The 23,068-nt window shown below is 44.8% G+C and overlaps 1 protein-coding gene across 5 annotated transcripts in view; it reads right to left on the reverse strand.

The window, feature by feature from the left end:
• The window catches only part of LOC129383544 (uncharacterized), a 220,587-nt gene that overhangs the window by 51,420 nt on the left and 146,099 nt on the right, over positions 1–23,068 (reverse strand). Inside the window, exons 4-6 of one of the 5 annotated variants that reach the window (XR_008611424.2) lie at positions 22,031–22,109; positions 7,569–7,663; positions 4,107–4,317 (exon numbers count right to left, since the gene is read on the reverse strand). The exons of 1 other annotated variant lie outside the window; for it this stretch is intronic. Coding sequence is in view for 3 of the 4 variants with exons in the window: in XM_055068133.2 (XP_054924108.1) it covers positions 4,107–4,317; positions 7,569–7,663 (306 nt within the window). In the remaining variant the exon portion in view is untranslated. The remainder of the gene's footprint in view (positions 1–4,106; positions 4,318–7,568; positions 7,664–22,030; positions 22,110–23,068) is intronic. 3 more of the 5 variants (XM_055068133.2, XM_055068136.2, XM_055068134.2) reach the window with 3 other exon arrangements.

Consider the following 23,068-nt stretch of genomic DNA (forward strand, 5'->3'; position numbering starts at 1 on the left):
TGTTTTTTCGAGAAACTGTCGGTTATGTTTTGCTACTACGTGTTCAATCAGTTTACAGCACGCAGATGTCACATATACAGGTCTATAGTTATCTACTAACAATCGATTACCACTCTTCAATATTGCAGTGACTATTGCATCGCGCCAATCTTGGGGTAACAAGCAACACTTCAAGGATTTTTGAAACATGATAGTAAGGTAATAAGATAACCATTCTGCATATCATCGTAAAAATGCAGTTGGTATGCCATCAGGCCCGGCAGATATTTTTGTGTCTAACATCAATAACTGGTTAAGTATTCCTTCTTGTGTACTGCAGAGTTCTTCCATTAAGCATGGAAACAAAGAAGGCAACTAATATTCTTCAGTGGCATCTTGGCTTTTGACGAAGACTGAGTGAAAATAACCATTGAACTTATCACAAATTTCCTTCTCTTCTTCTATGATTTCCATTCCTTCTGATATCTGTTCAATACTTTCACCATTATCCTGGAAAAAAAACCCTAACTTTTTCTTGGGCAATCTTTGAAAGTTAGCAAGCGTACTGTCAAAGAAATTTTCTTTACACTGGCTCAGTTCTGTTTTTAGGTTTCTTTTAGCTGCTGAAACTTCTCCTATCATAGCTTTCCCTTTGCGCAGTCTCTTTATCTTGCGTTTCAAATGAATAATGTTTCTATTTATCCATGGATTGGGTGGTTTTATTCTTTTTGCCCATGTGGGTATAAAATGATCTATACCGTGCTGTACTGTTTCCTTAAAACGCCTCCACAGTTCTTCAATAGATTCTGTTTCTAACGCACTTTTACGATCATCAAGTGATATTTCTAAATAATCAAGCATACATGTGTCGTCTGCATAGCAATAATGTTTAACATAAGTATACATATATGATTTCGTTCTTACACAGTTGCTACAGATCACATTCACACAGATCAGTTTCTGTTCACATATACCACATTCTACTGATGTATCACATTCATACACTTTACTAGAGATGAAAACCAACTCCAACAATGACTGCGACTTAAGAGTAAACCTTGTATGATGTTTTACAATTTGTCTCAGGTTATGAGAAAGCATTGCTTGAAGTAACAAGTCGGCACTTGCAGTCTCTACATGCCCGCTGTAAAAATTTTCCCAGTTGATACGAGGTAAGTTGAAATCGCCGGCCATTATTAGTCTTGTATTTTCATTTACATGGGAAAACAAAAACATGTTCAAGTCTTCCAAAAATTCCGTTGGAGTATAAGGCGGTCTGTACATGGCTCCAATAAGGTACGCTGTATTGGAATAAGTGACCTTACACCAAACTGTTTCAAATAAGGTGCAACCTATTTTTGTTGCGATTATTGTGCTTTAGATCAGCAGTGCAACACCACCACCTGGGCAATCCCGATCCCATCTGAAGATCTTGTGACCCGTAGGAACAGTGCAACTGTTTTCAGCAGCATTGTTTACTCATGTCTCTGTTAACACCACAACATGCGGGCTATATGAAAGTAATAAATATTCAAGTTCCGTTACTTTGTTAACTACGCTCCTTCCGTTTAGTGCAGTGTGAGCTACGATTCCGACGGTTCCCCTCACTTCCCAATCATTCTGACTGCCGCATCAACTGATGATGAACTGCGTAAGGCAGAACTGTCGGGATCATCATTGCCTTTTGCCTTACCTTGACTTCTTTTACATGGACAGCGGATGTTCCTTTCGTCATTCCATTAATTTCAATCATCGTTTACCTTAAGCTTATCATATATCAGCTTCACTTCCGCTCCGTGTGCTCTTTCAGTTTCACTACTTTTCCACAACACCTTTCTGCGCATGACTTTTTCTTTAGCATAATCATGGCTAATTCGAATAGAACCACCCTTCAGTTTTCTAGCGTTCTTTAATACAATTTTCTTTTCGCGATAATCAAAAACGTCTTGATTAAAGATCTGGCGCTGCTTGCCTTTTGCCTACCCAATCCGTGTATTCGATGAACCGACTTTACCTTGACACCCAGAGTACCGTTAAAAAGTTTATCAAAAACGGCCTTTGCCAAGTCCGATACGGACTCGCAAGGCACTTCAGGAAGGCCAAAAACTAACAAATTATTGCGCCTACTCTTGTTCTCGTACTGAGTCAATTTATCTGCCTGCCGACGAACAAGATGTTCCAGACTACTGATACGTTTGTTCATTCCTTCAATAACATCTAACTATCCTGCAAGCTTGTCGTTTTTAACGGTCAGGTCTGAAATCTCTTGCCTCATAGCATCTATCTTAGCATCTGATGCAGTCTGGTTTTTTAAGATTTTCTCTAGCATCAGCGCAGTAGTTGGCCCGGGATTTTCCTCGACATCACCTGACTTCAATAGCATCAACACCGCAGACCAACAATCAGTCACACAAGCAATAAAAGTAGCCGGCCACAGCAATACTAGCAAAAATCTATTACCAGTTCGTAAGCATGCAGTTTTGTAATAACAACGAACCTGCAGAAACACGATTGCCGGTTTAGGCATGTTGTCTATAGGCCTTTCGCCGTGCCCTCTGAAGATGCCTCGATTTGGTTCGTCCTTTTGTAGCTGACACACCGATGGCATGACTCCAGTTGAAAGGCCATCCACCGACGTTGTGCGCCCGGCATCTATGCCCTGACCCACCAAGGGAAGCAACGCATGGGTACTGCTTATCGATGTTGAAGCTCCGAAAATCCACGGCAAGATCTGCAAAAACAGTACTGCCGGTTTAGGCACGTTGTCTGTAGGCCTTTCGCCGTAACCCCTGAAGATGCCTCCGTTTCGTTCATCCTTTTGTAGCTGATCCACAGATGACGTCACTCCAGTTGAAAGGCGAACCACCCACGTTGTGCGCACGGCACCTACGCCCTGATCCACGAAGGGAAGCAACGCATCGGTACTGCTTATCAATGTTGAAGATCCAAAAATCCATGGCAAGATCTGCAAAAGCAGTGCTGCCGGTTTAGGCACGTTGTCTATAGGCCTTTCGCCGTGCCCTCTTAAGATGCCTCCGTCTGGTTCATCTTTTTGTAGCTGTTCCACCGATGACGTCACTCCAGTTGAAAAGCGAAGCACCCTCGTTGTGCTCATGGCACCTATGCCCTGATCCACGATGGGAAACAACGCATCGGCATTGCTTATCGATGTTGACGCGCCAAAAATTCACGGCAACATCTGGAAAAACAGTATTGCCGAATTAGGCATGTTGTCTGTAGGCCTTTCGCCATGCCCTCTCAAGACTCCTCCGTTTCGTTCGTCCTTTTGTAGCTGATCTACCGATGACGTCGCTCCAATTGAAAGGCGATCCACCTACGTATGCGCACGGCACCTATGCCCTGATCAACGAAGGGAAACAAAGCATCGGTGCTGCTTGTCGATGTTGACGCGCCGAAAATCCACAAGATCTGCAAAAACAGTATTGTCGGTTTAGGCATGTTGTCTGTAGGCCTTTCGCCGCGTCCTCTGTGGAGTTAAGGTGGTGATTGTCCGTGTTACTACATCGTTGTAACTGCGGCCATGTCATAAAGTCATCGTCTTGCCGTAATGCTGTTAGGTGACCCTGGCAACCGAGTGCCATAGCAAAGTCGAACGATACTGAAGTAGGTCGCACATATTTGAACCAAAGTAGGCGTAAAAAATGACCAATACAGAGGTTTAGTAAACATCTCTTCACAAATACTGTGTGTCACTGCATTTCGGAAATGCTAATCTCACTACCATTGACGGTGATCGCGACATAAGTTTTGGCGTAATTTTTGCTAAAGCTTCACGTAGCACTCGTAAAATCGCTAATTGAGCGAAACGATCCAAATTCTGCACACAAATTGGTAGAGTTGGCCGGTCTATTTTAATGTCCTTCCCAACGGCCGTATTTGCTTCTTTATTTATAGTAGGTGAGTCGTTTTCGAACCAACCATTAGCTGGCTAACACTTACGTAGTACCTTCACAAAATTCAATCATTTTTTTTTTGTTTCATGCACTGAAAACAACATACAAAAATAGCACCTTGGCGGGAATGAGTGAAGCAAGAACAATAGTAGTACGCACTTCATGCAGAAAACGCCACTCCCATAGCATACAAATTTAGTGCTCGTTACTTACGATCTCCATGTCTTCTACTTCCATATTGATGAACGCGAGATACACGAATTCATCACCTGGCATTTTGGTGGTGATTGTTTGTGTCGTCCTATTATCAGAGACTGTGGTGTTTAAATCATTTACATATATCATGAAAGTAGCAGGCTCGCTGTTGCCGTAGGCGTATGTCTTATACATATGCTGGTGCCCCTTACCAATGCCGATTGCTATGCTGCGAAAATTGCAACATTGCAATGAGAAACTTGCATCAACGTTATTATTTGGAGTGGCAACAGTTAAAAAAGATCGCCATATTGAAAAAAGCGTTACGCGCGCAATCATTCTTCGCACAATAAAATGGCAGACACTCTCTGATCTTCGCTCTTTCGACACACGGCATGCTGTTGGCGTCTAAGCAAAGCGCAACTGATTATGTCACCATGGAAGCGCTATTTTTCTGCGACCCATACGGTAATCGTATAATTCCTGTATTTTAGATATAAGCTAGTCCAAGAGATACTTTTCGCGTATTGTTCTATGCAGCTTCGATCATTTGCAACGACCACTAAAACCACCTTTAATTGCTTCTGCATTTTGTAAAAAATTTGTCCCGCCAGAAACATTTCAATGTGACGGATTAGTTCGGCGAATTGGTAAAGTCACTTTGAGGAAATTGTGTTCCTCCTACCTCCTAAACGACTTTCCACGCTGCGTAAAGAAATGCAATGCTCTGTCCTATGGGTGATATTAACTTTGACATTAATCGAACCAAAATGTATCACTATACAGACCTGATAACAAGCTAAGGAAAAGAACAATTACCACATTACCAACAAGCATTACTAACTTAAGACAGAGCACATCTAATCACATAAGCACAAACATATGGGACACGAATTCGCAAGTGAAACATTACAATCTGACATTACTGATCATCTTCCTATTTTGCAACCATCACATCCAGCAGCCAGTTATACACTCAGCAAAGGCGTATAACAAACAAATATAACACCTTTTTTTGGCGCCCTTATGAAAAATTTGGCACTCTGTATATTCGGCAGACACAACTGACAACAAATATGAACAGTTAATCGCGACATTTAGTAGATGTAAAAAACTAGGTGAATGTGTTTCAATGGTATTCAGGAGAAACGCAAAGCGAAAACCATGGCTAATAGCCGGTATTCTAAAATGAATACATCACAAAGATAACATGTATAGAAAAATAAAGCAAAAACAGCACAACGTCACTTTAGAAAACAAGTATAGGAAATACAAGAAAAAACTTGAAAGCCTAGTCACTGTTTCTAAGCGAAATTAATTTCAAGCTAAAATTAAACCACGTGGTGAGTCCAAAGCTACATGGAAAGTGATAAATGCTGCCCTATACACGTGCAACTGCAACGATATATGTGGAATCTTGGGAAATGACACGATAGTTAGCGAACCTTCGATTATTGTTGAAAGCTTCACCCGCTACTTTATTAGAATGACCAATCATTTAATTGTAAATAACTCGCGTACATTACGGTCACATACAGTAACAAGTAACCCTTCTAGTTCTCTCTTAAGCCTATTGACCCTCATGAAGTCAACAACTTAATCGTCCGTTTAAGAGATAATGCATCAACCAGACTAGACTTGGTATCTGTATCACTACTAAAACACTGTTCGGTTATTACATGCAAGCCCATTTCACATGTCATTAATGAAATGTTCATTTCAGTGTCGTTCAGGAAGGTGTAAAAAATTCCAAGTTTGGGCCAGTGTTTAAGAAAGGGAATAAGATGAATATGTCCAATTACCGACCAATATTCGCATTGTCCCCATTTCTTCAGGTTCTCATGAAAACTACTGCTAGCCGGACTAGATAACTTTTCACAGCGCAAAATGTTTATACTAAAGCCTAATATGGATATATAAAAGGTCTACTGAGAGAGCGTTAACATTGTTGAAAAAAACAAAATAAACTTAGAAAGAAAATTATTAACCATAAGCAATTTGATGGACAACCATGGCTTTTGATCTTGTGAATCACGACATATTACTCAAAAAAACGTGAAAAGTATGGCATTCGCGACGCACCCTTAAGCCTGATTAGCACATATTTGAAAAACCGGAAGCAGCACGTAGTGGTTACCAATATGTCGTCATGCCGAAGGATAAGTAACACCAGAATTCCACAGGGCTTCATAGTAGGTACTTTTCTGTTTCTAGCATACATCAACAATTTACACGACTGCCTCTCATAAGACTGCATTTTATACGCAGACGATACCAATATTTTTCTGACAGCTGCTACGGACACAGATCCTTACAAAAAAGGCAATGATGTCCTGCTAAAACTACCTGACTGGCTTCAATCTCTCTTCCGGGAAATACAAGGAAACGTAACTATAGAGTTTTCGCTGCAAGAACCATCCGACTAATAAACTATAAATCATTAAACTTCAACAACACTCCTTTACAAAGCGCTAAATAGACGAAATTTTTAGGCGTCCACCACGACAGTCAACTAAAATTACATAAGCATATCCAGGACTCTACACAAACGGTCTACAAGAAAAACGCAATACTGTATAAACTACGTTACATTTTTCCTTCCAACACGCTCTGTCTTCTTTATGTCAGTTTTATAAACTGGCATATTACGTAAGCTATTACCATATGCGGACTCACGTACCCCACTACTTTATTGCCAGTTATTGCAGCCCTAAATAAGCGCTTCGAGCTATTCTCTTCCTAAAAAGATTGGACCCAATCACATTCGCGGACCCATTACTGAATATACTACCCGCGAAACATTGCAGTGATTACCACATTATCGTTTTTCTTTACGAAATCATGCACAAAGTTACACGATGTAGTCCTGTAAAAAATAATTATCTAAATACCACATACCTTTTACGATCAGTCACCTGGAAAACGCTAACCGTTCCTAAATCCCACACAGATTATAGAACAATACATTCTCGCATGCCGCACCGCAGTTCTGGAATAAGCTGCCAACGGATCTAACAGTTCAAAAGCCATTTATCAGCTAGAAAACTAGCCATCGCTCTTTTATGCTCGCGTCACTTCCTCAATGATAATGTACGCTATTTGTAATCACACGCTGTTCTGTTTTCTCACGCGCTCTAGTGTTTATATAACAGCATATAACACAGCGTTATACCCTGTTTATGCATACTATATATATATATATATATATATATATATATATATATATATATATATATATATATGCACACTCTTCACAACTCCTACGAGAATTATGGGGCCCCACCTTTATTTCATACTCAAAGTAGTTGTCTTCATATGATCAATAAAGGAATTTAAACGCGACGTTACACAGCGGACAAAATACAGCGTGGTATAGCAACTAGAGCAGAGCAGGTAACTCGGTTAAGGTCGCGCTTTCTGCACATATCCCGTTGACACTCTGAATAAGACTCCTTTCACATATTGCTGACATTCGCTTACCCGTTAATTTGGGGGTTCTCTGTCTTGAAGCGGCCTTTCATGACAGCGTAGCCGCCAGACGACATGAAACACATATTTTGATCTCGCAGTAAATGCTGCATTGAAAAATAACATGTCATAAATTACGTATAAGTACACTTACAGAAGGCACAAGGAGCCTCTACCACTCAAGCAGTAACCCACATACAGCAGCACTAATATTGAAGAGTGGTGCAATCTCACATTAGCACTTTTATTTGCTAACAATAATTTACAAAGCAGTTCCAGAACATCGCGCACCACTTTTCTGACATATTTACCGCATTTGTTCAAAAACCTAGTGAAACCTACATGCAAAGCTTTCTTTGTCTCGTCACGAAGGAATCTGGCGAGCACGACAAGTGTGACTTAAGCATTCAACAATGGTATATTTTATAGCTTGGTCCCGCGAGTTCAAGCGCCACTGTGTTTGGGATCAACCACTAGATGCAGACATTTAGTGATATTGGATACTCCTGTAACTACGGTGCCTTACCGCGTAGCCTTGTGACAGTTGCATACTCCACGTTCGCACGCAATTTACTTTTGTGTCAGCTAAATTATGTCACACCTAAATTTACTCCAGCTGTAATATTTTTTTTTTCTTGTCCCAGACATATTCTCCTATTAAAGCTGAAAAACGCCATATACAGGTTTTCCCAGCAATCATGCACCAAATTTTCCTCAAGAAAATCAACATGTATCAGTCTACTTGAAAACGGGCAAGTGCATGTTTTTTAAAGTCTGCTGGAGCAACCGTCAGTAATGTTTCGTCCCTCAGAGTTAATTGTTCAAATAAAAGTAACTATCTATAATTATTCCTCTCATTGTCAAGATGTCAATTAGCTTGTTGTCAAGGATCGTTAGACGTATTAAGACAAGCTGTCCCCTTGAACTTAGCCGTTCGGAGCGGCGCGTTTCCTTTCTCTTGATGCGCAATAACGACCAGGAGCATTTCCGGCGTTGCAGAAGGAACACGTGTTCATTTGTAGCCACCGCTATGTCACGTAAGGGATGATATCATCAGGACATATATATTCTTCCAGATCAACAAACTAGTGTCTGTCCGAAAAAGAGGGGCAGCTATTGTCATTTGTTTTTGCATGTTGGTAAACTGATTTGGAAAGCATATTTAGTGCCAACGAACAAGGACAGAAGAGAGACTACACCGCAATGCGCTAAGTTCCACAACTTGATTTTCAGGAAACGCCAACTTATTTAACCCATGCACAATGGCGTCAACTCATCCAAATCTTGACCATCCGAAAAAGCCGTCTCGTTATCTAACAAGTCAACCGAAGAGGCACTAACACACGCATCACTATTCCGACAGATAGCCTGAGCCTCAATAAACTCTCGCACATCTTTGTCTTCGTGCTTCGCAAGAATCTGGCAGGATCCATACACCAGCACAGCTGCATTACTGACAGTGAGTTGACAGATGACCGTGTTGCTTATTTCTTATGTTTAGACGATGTTCTCGTAACTGGTCATTAAGACACCTTCCTGTCTGTCCGATGCATTTGTTTCCACAGGACAGCGGGAGTTTATAAACAACAGCTTCTATGGAACCCACTGGTTTCTTGCGATGATTCGTAGCGCATCTGACAGCTGGCTTACAGTACGGGTCCGTTAATCGACATATTTTCGCTAGTTTTTCTGGCACTGAAAAGACCATTTTTGTGTCCACCCGAAACTCGGAAAATAGGAAAGCCTGCACTGCGACTGCCTCTGTATTCGACCAGTGTCGTAATGTATCTATTAGAAAGATCAAGCTAGAAACAAAGCGTCTTTGCAAGAAGGCAGACACTTATCCAATTGATTCGCAAAATTGACAGCGCGAAGTCTGGTTACCTTCGAATCATGTTTAGTGCGAAGACGCACAAGCCCGATTGCCCATTAAGGGTAATAGTTTCAGAAACCGGGTGATGGCAAAAACGAAGCTTGCTCTTTTTGTGCAAGAAAAACTCAGAATTGTTAATATTGACGACACATTTTTTCTTAGAAGCTCTGCAGAAATCGTGGATCTCCTGAAAGAAAGTTCTCACAAAAGCTTATCAGCTTTCTCCTTTGACATAAAGGACTTGTACTACTCCTCGCCTCAAAAGAAACTAATAACAAGCGTAGAAGAGTGCATAGACGAGTACGGTGTCGTTTCATTTCAACATTCAGGCAGTTTATACGTTTAGGGCTTTTGAGATATGCTTAGTTGCTACCTTCACTCGACGTATGCAGCATGGAATGATGAAATATTCATTCAAAAGCAGGGAGTCTGCATTGGTTCACGTTTTGCGCCTATACTACGCGAGATTTTTGTAGCTCACCATAACAAAAACCTGTAGCTTACCTTGTCGTAGCACAGTGTGGTTAAGGTTGTCAGGTACGTTCATGACAATCTAGTCCTTATCGAACCAGACGCACGTTCTACAGTAGACAGGCTTTACGAAGTGTTTTTTCTGCAGGCCTTAGTCCAGTTACTCTCACGCTTGCAGAGCCGACAGATAACGTGCTGCGTTTCTTAGATATTCAGCTCGAGTTCATGGAACGGCACACTTGTTAAGAGTATAAACGTAGAGCTAATAAGCAACTGTTGTATCGGTCCGCCCGCTCGAAGCTCGTCAAGAGGAGCGTTGCCAACTTGTGCTTTGGAAATGCATTAAAAAAATTTTGCCACCATAATATCAATACGAGTATCAATACGAGAGCCGGTCGGGAAGCTTATCAGCAGCAGTTTTTCCGGAGTCAGTGCAGGTTTCGGTCGCAGAGGGGCTGCTCAAAAGGTGCGGATCCGACAGCACAACTCGGCACGTTTCAAACCAACGGACGGAACGCAGACGGAAGGTAGCGGTAGTGCCCTACCTGCATCGAACGGCACATGGTCTTCAGAACATGGCTGGCCGGGTGGACACAAATGTGGTCTTGTCAGCGCTAGAAAAACTTGCGAAAATGTGTCGATTAACGGACCCGTACCGTAGGACATTGTAAAGCACCAGTGGGTTGGTAGACGCTGTTGTTTATGAGCTCCCGCTGTTCTGTGGGTAAAAATACATTGAACAGACAGGAAGGTGTCCTAAAGACCGGTTACGAGAACATAGTCTAAACGTAAGAAATAAGCAATACGGTCATCTGTCAACTCACTGTCAGGAATGCGGCTGTGCGCCGGTGTATGGATACTGCCTGGTCCTTCCGAAGCATAAAGATAAACATGTGCGAGAAATTATTGAGCCTCAGGCTATCTGTCGGAATAGTGACGCGTGTGTTAGTGCCCCTTCGTTCACTTGTTAGATAAGGAGACGGCTTTTTTGTATGGTCAATATTTGGATGAGGTGGCGCCACTGTGCAAGGAATAAATAGCGTGGGGCTTCCTGAAAATCAAGTTGTTGAAGTTAGCGCATTGTAGTGTCGTCTGCCTTCTGTCCTTGTTCGCTGGCGCTAAGTATGCTTTCCAAAAAAATAAACAGAGCAGCCCGATCAAGCATTACACAAATTAAACGAGACCTTCAACTGCCGCCATTAGACAGCCGCCGCAACATTGATCTTCTGTGTTTATTCCACAAATATATTTACACTAGTAAACGAACCCGGTTACAACTATAAGTACCCCACTGTTTTTGACCCCGATTACATAATCAGTTCAGTTTCATGCACATATACGGTAAAACAAAAGCATTTAATTCCTCCGCACTACTTCGTGCCATTTGTCTCAGGAATGGCCTCCCTGATAACATAACCTCCATTTCTAGCCCCGACCCGTTCCGCTATCAGTTACTCACCCTTTACCCATTTAATACAGTTCATGAATCCCCAGTATAGTGTAAATTATCGCGCATTTTTGCAGTGTTATACATTCTTTCCATTAACACTATTCATTTTTCTCTGTTAATGGGAACAAGTGCTCTTGTGCCTGCAGATTTTGCTTTGTATTCCCTATGCCTTGAATATATCATAATACGGCAATCTTTTTATAGCACTGTTTCTGTTGGAAATTTGTACCTTTTATGCCTTTACCGTTTGAAATGCCCCCCTTGCTTTATGCCCTGCCATAGGGCCTGTACGGTTCTTATGAATAAATAACGTTCGCCGCCAGCGCTTTTCAGTGAACATTACCGTTACATAAGCTGCACTTGCCAGAAAGCGTGAGAAGCAGTCAGGGATCTTTGAATGCTATCGCGCTCCACTCTCAATGGGCAAGATTAAGCGTCGTCCAAGTTTTTTCTGCACACCTTGAGCATTTAGACGAGGTTCCCAGCTTCCATTGTAACGCTGGTCACTAGTTTAATATTACGAAGTGCTAATTTTCCAGAAAAACCGTTGAAATGCTCGGCCAGCTCCGCAGTAAAAATGGCAGTAGGCTGGGTCCTGACAAAGGTGTTGCTGTGCTTCAATTTTTCGAATCTACCATTCTCAAATAGCTTTTTTTCCATTACTGTCTTAACTTTGTCGGTTTTTCCGTAACTTGGTTACCATAGCCACTCGTGTTCCCAAGCTTCTCACCTCAGGTAAGCTTCTTGCCTGGTCAGGCAAGTGTGAAGCCGCATTCGGAGATCTTAACAATTGTCGCACGTCAGGACCTGTGTGCGTCACTCTGATCCAACCACCTATACTATACTACACATTGGTGCTATGGGCTTGGAGTCAGCGCGGTAATTCTTCTGCAAAACTCTGACTCCAAAAAGCAAGTCACTATTTGTGCAAGCCGTACATTGTTTCCTGCCGAAGAAACTGCACCCTGGCGGAAGGAAAAATACGGCACACCTCATCTCGTGATGATTGTCGAGGTAATGCGATTAATATTTGAGCAATGTAGCAACAAATCACATTCCCTAAGTTATTTTGGTTTTTATGCCAAGTAATATCACCATGGGCGTCGTCCAACCATCTCATTCGTGTAGATGTTGGTGTAGTGGGAGACTGTTCCACACATGTACTTCGCATACTTAAACATTAAGTGTCTTCGTGCGTAACCGTTGACAATTTGAACTTTTCGCAAGGACAACGGATTTTATAAAGAGTGGTGCTTCGTCTTCTCCACATGTTTTAAAGAAACTGAACTAGTCAACAGACGGCGAAGTTTACGAACTAATTGTCATCATCATTATCAGCCTATATTAATGTCCACTGCAGTACGAAGGCCTTTCCCAGCGATCTCCAATTACCCTTGTCTTGCACTAGCTGATTCCGTTACGCCATTAAATTTCCTTATTTCATCACCCAACCCAAATTTCTGCTGTGCTCGACGGCATTCCCCTTTTCTAAGCATACATTTTGTAACTCTCATAGTCCACTGGTTATCTACCCTACGCATTACATGGCCTGCCCAACTCATTTATTTTTCTCAATGTTCGCTAAAATCAACAATATCCGTGTTTGCTTTCTGGTCCCCTCTGCGCTTTTCCGATCTCTTAACGTTATGCTTAACATTTCGTTGCAATAGTTATACAAACACTCCAGGCACATTTCCGCCGGCGCCGTCGGTGTGGCGTTCTGTATAAAGTACGAGTGTGCGAGAACACCGTGGCCGTGCTGTAAGTGCGCGTGAAAGCGTATGAGGCTGACTCGAGTATGGTGGCTGGATCTCTCGCGCGTAAGGGAGGCGCACAAGGCATCGGGGGGGAGAGGCTTGGGAGCCGTTCTACACCGACGGCTGCGTATATGGCTGCGTATGGCGTCAGTGAGCCCAGCTGCCCGGGGTCTATCTTAAAAGTGATATGCGAAGCGCACAGCGTCAGCCACGCGGCCCCTGTCTTGAAAATGATCTGCGATGAGTACAGTGTCTAGGTGCACCGAGGGCTGATAGCTTCGTCTGCGCTGTGTTCTCGCCGCTTAGTTCGCGTTGAAGCGAGAGGCAGCACGAAGGTCAATTCGCTCGCTGATGCTGCCGTTCTTGCTCCCCACAGCGTTTTGGCAACAAGCGTCCGCGCTCGACGAGTGAGATGCGGATATGTTTGCCTCTCTGCGCGTGACACCAAGCTTCGTAATTTAGTTAGTAAGCCAATGTTTAGGCATTTATACGGTCGATAAAGCTACTACACACAAACCTGTTTATGACGAAGTTTCAGTGACAGCCGAAAATACTTCGGTATATCCGTTATTTCGCCTGTCTATAATTGACAGACACACAGACATAATTGCCGTATTCGCAGTAATAAATATAACGGCGGAGGAGGGAAAAATAAATGCACTATTTTTCTCCCCACGGCGCATAGCATGGCGCGGCTCGTGCAGGCTTGGGCGTGGCTCCAGACTGCGCCGGGGAGATAACGAAGGCCACCGCCAGTTGCTCGGCACGCCGAGCAGGCGCGCGCGCAGTAGAAGTGAATGCACTAATCACTCACTCAGCCGCGCGTAGCCGCGCAGCTTGAGGTGGCTTGCACAGCCACGAACGCCTAAAGAAGAGAGGTCAGTTGTACGATAGGTCGGAAGTACGATAGTAAGCCGCTGCTTCTGCCACTTGAGCGCAGCTCCGCGCGTCGGGGAGAGAAAGAGAAAAAGTTTATTGAAAGTCTTTACTGCGGTCAAGGGAGGCGGGGCGCCGGGAGACTAGTCCTAGCGGAGCCCCCGATCCTCAGGCGGCCACCATATCTTTATTCCTGGCTGCGTCGTCGCGCTGCCGGGCTACCAATAGTTGGTCCTCCGGGCATTCAATGAGCACCATGGCCTCGCGCTGCTCGGGCTTGGTGATTCTGAATGTAGGATTGGTACTGTGTTTGATGGTGTGTGGTGCTGCAGGGCACGCCCAGAAAATGTGGTCCAGATCTGCTCGTGGTGCGTAGCATGACTTGGGCTACGGTGTCTGATGCCATCGATGTAGATGTGATGGTAATGAAGTGGTGCAGAAAACCTGGACCTCTGTAGGAGCCGTCACGTCGTCGGGCCGTGCTTACTGAAGGACTTGTCGGGGGGGGGGGGGGGGGGGCGCACTTGAGATGGGGTTTACGGTAGTACGTGAGGATCTCGCCATGGATGATAATTCAACCGCGCGCGTGTTTATGCCAGGAGGCTACGGCCTCGTTATCAGGGGCTTGCGGATGGTGAGAAGTCCGGAAAACGGCTGGCCGCAAGAGGGGGGACGCGCCCAGTTGAAGCTTGTTCGGGCGTCATCGGGTGCGGCTTCCTTTCCGGTAAGAGCTGCATGGCTCGCGGCCCAGTTCATCTGGACGTTGCGGCGACAGGAGCGGTGTGTGCCGATGAGGATGTGGTGCGCTTGGGACGAGATGAGTCCTCTTGTGTAGTTACGTAGGACCGTCTCGGAACCTAACGATGCTTCGTGCAGTAGTCGATACATAGGTGAGAGGCATAGAAGTGTCTTCGCCTTCTTCATGATGAATGCGGCGTAAGGAGCTGGTTATTGTGGTGTCCACATTCGAGCCAGCGACCACAGCAAGTGTCATGCCCGTGTCGGTCGAGCATTCGGCGGCGTCGACATAAGCCACGTGCTGAACAGCCCTCATACCTATTGTCGAGTTATTGTAGTGTTGTCATACCTATTGCTTATTCGTTGCGGTTGGAAGGACCTAGACCGGGCATTCGACGCGGTTAAGCGGGAGTTTTGAACTGCTGCGGCGAACGAGTGCCGAACGCCTCGAAAAGCGAGGTGCTTGGCGCGCAACGCTGAGGTACTTTTGGTTTCGGAAACGAATCTAGTTAGTTATGTATATTAGCAAGACAACTTCCCGTCGTTGAAACGAGGTTTTAAATAGATGGAAGTCTATGGAAGTTTGAAGAGGAATCTTATTATCTCCATTGTATGAATCATTTGGTTATATTCTTTCTCATTATAAGGAGGTTCTATTGTGGTCTTATTTCCTGTGCTCTACTAATTTGCTATCACAATCGGTGCTTCACCTTTTGTACCAGCTGTGGCTGCTTAGTAGCTACAGTGTTGGGCTGCTAAGCACGAGGTCTTGGGACCGAATACCGGCCACGGCGGCCGCAGTTGGTTGGGTGCGAAATGCTAAAAAACTTGTGTAGTTTGATTTAGATGCACGTTAAAGAAACCCAGGTGGTCCAAATTTCCAGAGTCCCCCACTACGGCGTGCTTCATAATCAGATCGTGCTTTTGGCAGGTAAAACTGCATAATTTAATTTTTTTACTTCGTCTTCAGGGCAAAGTTCCGATATTTTTCGTCCCATCACACTTTGCATGGTCCTTAACTTGTTCGCGAGATTCTTAGTTAACGTCGAAATTTCTGCCCCATATGTGAGCACCGGTCGTACACAATAATTTGACAGTTTTCTTTTTTCAAAGCGTGCGGTAAGCACCCATCCAGGATTTAGTAATGCCTTGCGTACTCACTCCTTGCTTACTTATTATTCTGTGAATCCGCCTTTCCATAATTAGGGTCCCCTGTTAGCAATTGAGCTAGATAAACATGCTCCTGCACAAGTTCCAGAGGCTCGCTAACGATCCTGAAGTCCTGTTCTCTTGTCAAGCTAGTGAAGAATACCTGTGTCTTCTGCGTAATAATCTTCAACCGTTTTCTTAAACTCTCTCGGTTAAGGTCCCCAGTCATTTGTTGCAGTTTATCCCCTGGAGCTAAACGTTTCGACAGAATTGGCTGTCGGGTTGTGAAATTGATTAGGGCTTTCAGACTGACTCCAACCAAATAACTGAATTTTATTAGCCCGACGTTTCGCAGCCCACTAGGCTCCTTCATCGGGGGGCTGTTCTTCGAGGGGTGGCGGAGTGCAGCTGTTAAAGGGTCTTTTGTAAAGAAAGGAAGGGGGAGCATGGAAGGTGGCGAGACACTTCACAGACGGGAAGGTGGGGGGAAACAAGAAAGGGACGGTTGACGGCTGCAGTTGTGCTGAGGGGCTGGGATGACCGGTGCTGGGGAGCTTGGCCCGCGAGAGTGCCCTTGATGGGAGGCGGAGGGTGGGGGAGGTTACAGGGTCGCGCTAACGTTTTTGTGTTGGTGAACCGAGCGGGAGTCTACCTGGCTGTCCGTCCTTTTCTTCTTTTCGTGATGTCGCCAAGGCCATGGACACACACCGAGGGTAGGTTGCCCTTCATGCCGTTTATGTTACACCCTGTGCTCTGAATGTGCCATGACTCCAGTGGTAGTCTATTCCGCGAATTCTTCTCTGAAGGATTCCAGTTTCCTGGAAAGCAATTTTGTGGTCGGCGTCTTCAGAGTGTTCAGTGACGGCACTGGGAATACGACTGAATGTTCTGACGTCGTTCTCGTGTTGCCTGATCCTTTCTTTTACATATTTGTTTTCCCCGATGTACGACGCCGGACAGTCAGTACATCTGATTTTGTAAACGGCGCCTTGAGCTTTTTCTTTTTGTAGACGACGCCTTGAGCTTTTTCTTTTTGTGGACGATATTTTAGTTTAGGGGGGAGGATATTGAAAGTGTTTATCGGTTTGTGCGCAACTTTGAGGCCTTCTTTTTGTAATATTCGGCTGAGCGCTTCGCTGGTACCTCTGACGTACGGGATGGACACTCGCTTCTGGGGTTGGGGAGAAGTCAACGGCTGAAGGTCCCGCAGTTTGTTTCTTCTTTTTTGGTGTCTGGTTGTTGTTTGAAGGAAGTCACCTGTGTAGCCATTTCTCTTTAGTTCGTTGGGAACCGTTCTCTTTCCTTTCTTTTGATCCGATTCTGATGAGGAATGAGTTTCGGCTCGTTTGAATAAAAAATTTACAACAGACGCCTTGCGGTTTGCAGGATGGTCGGATTGGAAATGAAGGTAGCGGCCTGTGTGGGTTGGTTTTCGGTAGACTGAAAATTTTCAGAACGCCGTCTGCTCGTGTAACTTGTACATCTAAAAATGGGAGCGATCCGTTCTGTTCACGCTCAAATGTGAACTGTATATCCGGGTCTATGGAGTTTAACTGTTTCTGCAGGTTTTCAGCTTGCCCCGTCTTCACGATGCTGAAGCAATCATCCATGTACCTGAGGAAGACTTTTGGTTTCGGGGAGAAAGTATTAAGAGCTCTCTCCTCGATGCTCTCGATTGTCAAGTTAGCCATGGCAACGGAAATTGAGGCCCCCATAGGAGTTTCTTTAACCTGTTTGTAGTAGCTGCTTCGGAAGGTGAAATAGGTATCGGACAGGCACAGTTCGAGAAGGCGACAGATCTCGTCTACACTGAAAGGGGTTCTCTCGCTGAGCATATCGTCGCGTTCCAGGGCATCTCTAGTTGCGGAAACAGCCAACTTAATGGGTACTCTGGTGAACAGAGAGATTACATCAAAAGACACCGGACATTCATCATCTTCGATACGTACTTTTGACGTGAGTTTGATGAAATTCTCGGAGTCGCGCACGCGGGATGCTGTCCTTCCAGTGAATGGTGATCTGATCTGATGCAGGTAAGTGGATAGTGATCGTAGTGGGGCACACAAAAAGGAGATTCCGGGTTTATGGAGTTTTGGCAAGCCGTAGAAAGCTGGGGCAGATCCGTTCCTACACATTAATTTTAGGTAGAGATTTCGAGAATTTGGATGGCTGCGGAATATTTCAATCAGCGCCTTATTCAGCACCGATTGGGTTCTCGTAGTGGGGTCCTTCTTTAATTTCTCGTAATCTTGGCTGTCAAGTAGGGCGGACGCCTTTTCCTCGTAGTCCTTTATGTTCAAAACAACGGTTGAGTTCCCCTTGTCCGCCCGTAGGATTACAATGCTTGTATCTTCTTTCAGTGCTGTCACTGCTCTTATTTCGCCGGAAGATGAGTTGCGTTCTCTTCTGCGGTTGTTACTGGAGCTTATTATGCCGATTGCTTTCAGTTTGACCTGTTCGCGCACTTTGAGGTCTAGTTGCTAGATGCCGCTCTCAAGGGCAGCGATCATCTTGGGGAGGGGTGGGTTATCTGTGGTAACATTGAATTTGTGACCTTTTGCCAGGATTGAAGTTTCTTAGCTCGTGAGCTTCCTCGCTGATAAATTGGTTACTGTGTGTTTAACACTCCTGTTTTCTCGGTTTCGTTGATTAGGGAAGTGAATTTCTTCTTCTGCGTTTGACTGTGTTTCTCTGAGGACGCCACGGCCATTGCAAACGATTCAATAGATGTGTTATTGACAAGAAAAATGCCCCCTCCGTACTGTACGTTGTACAGATAGCTGCCGTTAATCTTCACTGCTAAGCCTTCCAAATCCAATGGCTTCAATATTCCTTCTAAGCATGCAGGAAATAGCTTTGTAGAGATTGTGTCATCTTCCCTGACCCCTATATCGACAAGCATTCTGTCACATTTCTTTCTGTGGAGAAACAAGGTGACTGTTCAGTCTTTGTAAATATTTCGCAAGATCTTCATGTATGCCTTCCATACTCGTTGCATACGCACTGCCTCCATGACTCCATGACTGCTTGTATCTCTACTGAATAAAATGCTTCTTCATAATCTATAAAGGCTATATAAGAAATTTGTTATACTCAGCAGATTTCTCAGTAACATGATTGATGACTTGGACATAAGTCATTGCAGAATATCTCTTTCTGAAACCAGTCACGTCTCTTGGATTGATGGAAGTGAAGTGCTGCCCTTATACTAGTAGAAATTACCTTTATGAATATTTGATACAATGCTGAAAGAAAGCTAATGGGCCTATAATTCGTTCCTTTAATGCCTTCCTGTTCACAGATTAATATCATGTTCTCTGCTACAGCACTGTACAATTGCAAGTGAGCGTCTTTCCTGTCCATGTCTCCTTTCTTCCGCAACGCTTCTGCGCTCCCTCTTTGCAATAATACTGGTACAGTACTAGTTGTTTGGAGCAGTTGAAGGTATGGAACATTGCGTATAAACGGCCGCAAGCTTTTTGGCACGTAAGATCTCCTCCACACATTAATAAATTAATTATTATTCCAACTTCTCCTACCGATTTCCCCAGCACATATATTGCAGGGCCCTTCGAATTTATTCGGTAGTTATAAAAGCAGTACCCTGATCATGACTATTCTAGAGTCTAGAGTTCTTCTGTTTCTTTTACTATATCATCTTTCACTACACGCATCATGCCCTGTTATATGCCAAGGATTATTGATAAGAAAGCGTCAAATGGCCCATTGAGCAAAAAAGTCGGCGTCGGTTACCTGTAGCAGCGAATCGGCACCTAAACTTGCATTTCCACTAGTTGCAACGCCACGCCACGAGCTGCGCCTCGACGGAGCTGAATGCGCGAAAGGGAACACCTACTGCTGCTATGGCGCGCCAGGTGTTGCATGAGGGTGGAGGATATTCCCACGAGGACCCGTCACCTTCGTTCTCGCTCTTATAAACCTGTGTTATTCGCACGTTCCTTGCCTGCGCAACATGTCACATGCGTTCTAACACTCTTCACGTTGTCACATTCTTCTAAAATGCCAAATTAAGACCCGCCAAGCGTCTCAACGCACTCTCTTCCCCGCGAGGAGTTCATAACTTGAAGGTCAGCTCAGCGGCGTTCAACTCAGCGTTAATGCTTTCGCATTCACAACTCTAGCTGCGTTTTCTAAAAGGCCGAATTAAAATGCGCCAAGCGTCTCAATGAACTCTCTTGCCCGCGAGAAGTTCATAACTCGGAGGACCGCTGAGCGGCGTTCAACTGGGCGTAAATGCTCTCGCATTCACAAGTCATGAGAAGCGCTTAGGTGTCCTCGAATTTTACGCGCAAGCTTAGATGCCCCAACTGTAAAATCGGTGAAATTATGTTTGCCACCGCGATCGAAGATAGCACTGGAGGGGGGAAGGCGCCTGGATGTGAAGTCGTCGTTATGCCATTCTGGTCGTACACTTTGTCATCCGAGTGTCATCATTACGTTGTCATCCCATCGTCTTCATGACAGGCATTCGTTGTCATAGCGTCGTCGTGACACTGCCGTGGTTATTCCGCTGTCGCCATCGTGCTCTTATCATGCTGTCGTAACCACGCGATTGTGGTCACGCAGGTCACACTATTGTCACCATACCATCCTTGTCAAACTGCCTTCATCGTCCCTTCGACATCAATCCTTCGTCGTCACACTGTCGTTAATTAGGTTGTCGTCATTCAAACGTAGCCACGCCACGGTTGTCCGGTCATCATCGTCATTGCGTCGTCCTCATACATTTTCCATTAGGCATTCGTTGTGGTGCTGCCGTCGTCAAGCCGTGAGGGTCATACCATTGTCGTTACTCCAGCTTCATTCTGCTTTCGTCATGCCGTCGTCTTCATACAGCCCTTGTCATACAGCCCTCGTCGCGCCATTCCCGTCACACTCGTCGTCATCATTTCGTATTAGCATCCATTGTACCGTCGCCGTCATGGTAGTATCATTGTCGCTACTGCAGCGTTCGATATCCGAATCTCGTCATGCGGTCGTCGCCATGTCATCGTCGTCATACAGTCTTCGTGATACAGTCATCTTCACGCCGCTCTCGTCGTGCACCATTCGTCCTGCGAGGGCCCATATATCGCCTCATGCGATTGTCGTCATTGCCTCGTCGTCGTACAGTCGTCATGCATTTTCTGTCGTACAGTCGTCCTGATGGCGTCCCGGTTACTTCATTCACGCCGTTTTAACTTCGAACATACTCTCATCGTGCCATCATTGTCCCGCCATCGTCGTCTGAAAGTCGTCATCATATCATTGTCAGCATGTCATCATTGTCAGACTGACGTTTTATTGTCATGTCCACTTTATTATCGTCATCGCGTTGTCCTGATGCCTTCGTAGTCATACCACATCCATTGATCCATCGAAATCATTCCTTCTTCGTCATTCTATTGTAATCACGCTGTCGTCATTCAATCGTACTTATGATGGTCGTACTTATTGTGGTGGTTATGATGGTACTTAGTGGTCATGCCATTACCTTGATTCCAGCGTCGTGAACCTGTGGTTGTCATACTGTCAACGTCATCTCATTGCTCTTTTGTCGTCGTCAAGCAGCAAGCGTTATACGATTGTCATTATGTAAGAATCGTCATGTCGTTGTCGTCATGCAGCCTTTGTCGTTCCTCTGATGTCGTTCCTTCTTCGCCATTCCATTGTCGTCCCTGCGTCAGGGTGAAACAGTCGTGGTCATGCTTCCAGGCTCATGAGCAACCTTGTCAAGTGAGTGCCATAGCAAAGCAGGACGAGACCGGAATATGTCACATAGAGCGGAAGCAACGGAAATCTCTGAATCGCCACTGCAAGATGTAAATTAGGGTAACTTCAGAAGTACATTGTGTCGCTACATTGCTCTAACGCTAATCGCATTACGGCTGAAAGTGACTGTGGGATGAGACCTTCCATATGCGTTTTCTTCTACACGTTTAGTCGTCCTTTTTTGTAGGGAAACTGTAAAATGCTCGAAATATTACGTAAATTGTTGCTCACGGAAAGTTCAACTTTTAGCAATTCATCACACAAGCTACAAGGTGAATCTGCGTATGCAATGCACTTACCAAATCACTACTCAAGTCAATGGCTTCCGTTATTGCGGTATACTCGAAATGAATCTCTCTGAGCTCGATCTTCTCAAACACATACTTACCGCAGTACACATTGCGGAATTCCTCGGCCGTGCTGGTCACGAATGAATACCATCTCATAGGTATGCCATTTTGCTCGCACTGCAAAGGACACAAAGCTCACGTTACTCAGGTAGTGAAAAAAAGGTAGGAGGCGTTTCCTTCCCCGATTCTACAAACAAGGAAAGAAGGTTTTATGTAGATAGCAGAGATTAGATATAATCCGTCGTGCACAGAGCTAGTTCGTCATGATCGCTTTTAGACCAAACAGTACGCTCAGAAGATCTCAACGATTTGGGAGCTTTAGTACTGATGAAAAACGTGTTCGTGCGACGTACAGTGCTCAGCGATTGAAACGCGGTGCTCGGACAACATGGTGGCCGGTACTTCCCTGCGCCAGCGGTAGGTGCTGGTCACACTGAGGTGATGCATTGTAACTGCATTCGGCCTCCTCAGCGATCACCCAGCAATCTCTGGTGGCGCAAAAGGCGACGGTGGCCATGCTGTCTGAATATCGCGTTTCAATCGTTGAGTACAGTATATTGAACTTCCACGTCTGTAGTACTACTAGTAAACGAATAACAGCCACATGATCACTTTTCAGTTTATTGCGATAGAAATTTATAGACGCTCAAGACGAACTTCAGCCGTAGCCTTTAGCGTGACATTATGCATACAGTCAAAGTGCGATGACACAAGGTCGCTCATTGCATGATTGTATCACACAGGAGCAGTGCAGGCAGTCACAACAAACGAATGGCGTTTAACGAAGTACTTATTTTGTGCAGAGCACCCGTCGCCGTTTTACGTTGCGCGCCTACGCCTAGTCACACTGCCAGGTCACGCAGCGACAGAGGGACCATCCAACTGAGCATTCGAAAGAACCCGCCGGACCAACAAATGCTTCTGCGCATCCTCATGAACCCTGACGTCACCAGCCGGAGCGCCCATCGCCGTTTTTACGTACAGCGCCTACGCCTAGTCACTCTGCCAGGTTACGCAGCGACAGGGGGACCATCCAACTGACCATTGGAAAGAACCCGCCGGACCAACAAATGCTT

This window comes from Dermacentor andersoni, chromosome 8 (genome assembly GCF_023375885.2).
Source record: "Dermacentor andersoni chromosome 8, qqDerAnde1_hic_scaffold, whole genome shotgun sequence".
NCBI lineage: Eukaryota > Metazoa > Arthropoda > Arachnida > Ixodida > Ixodidae > Dermacentor > Dermacentor andersoni.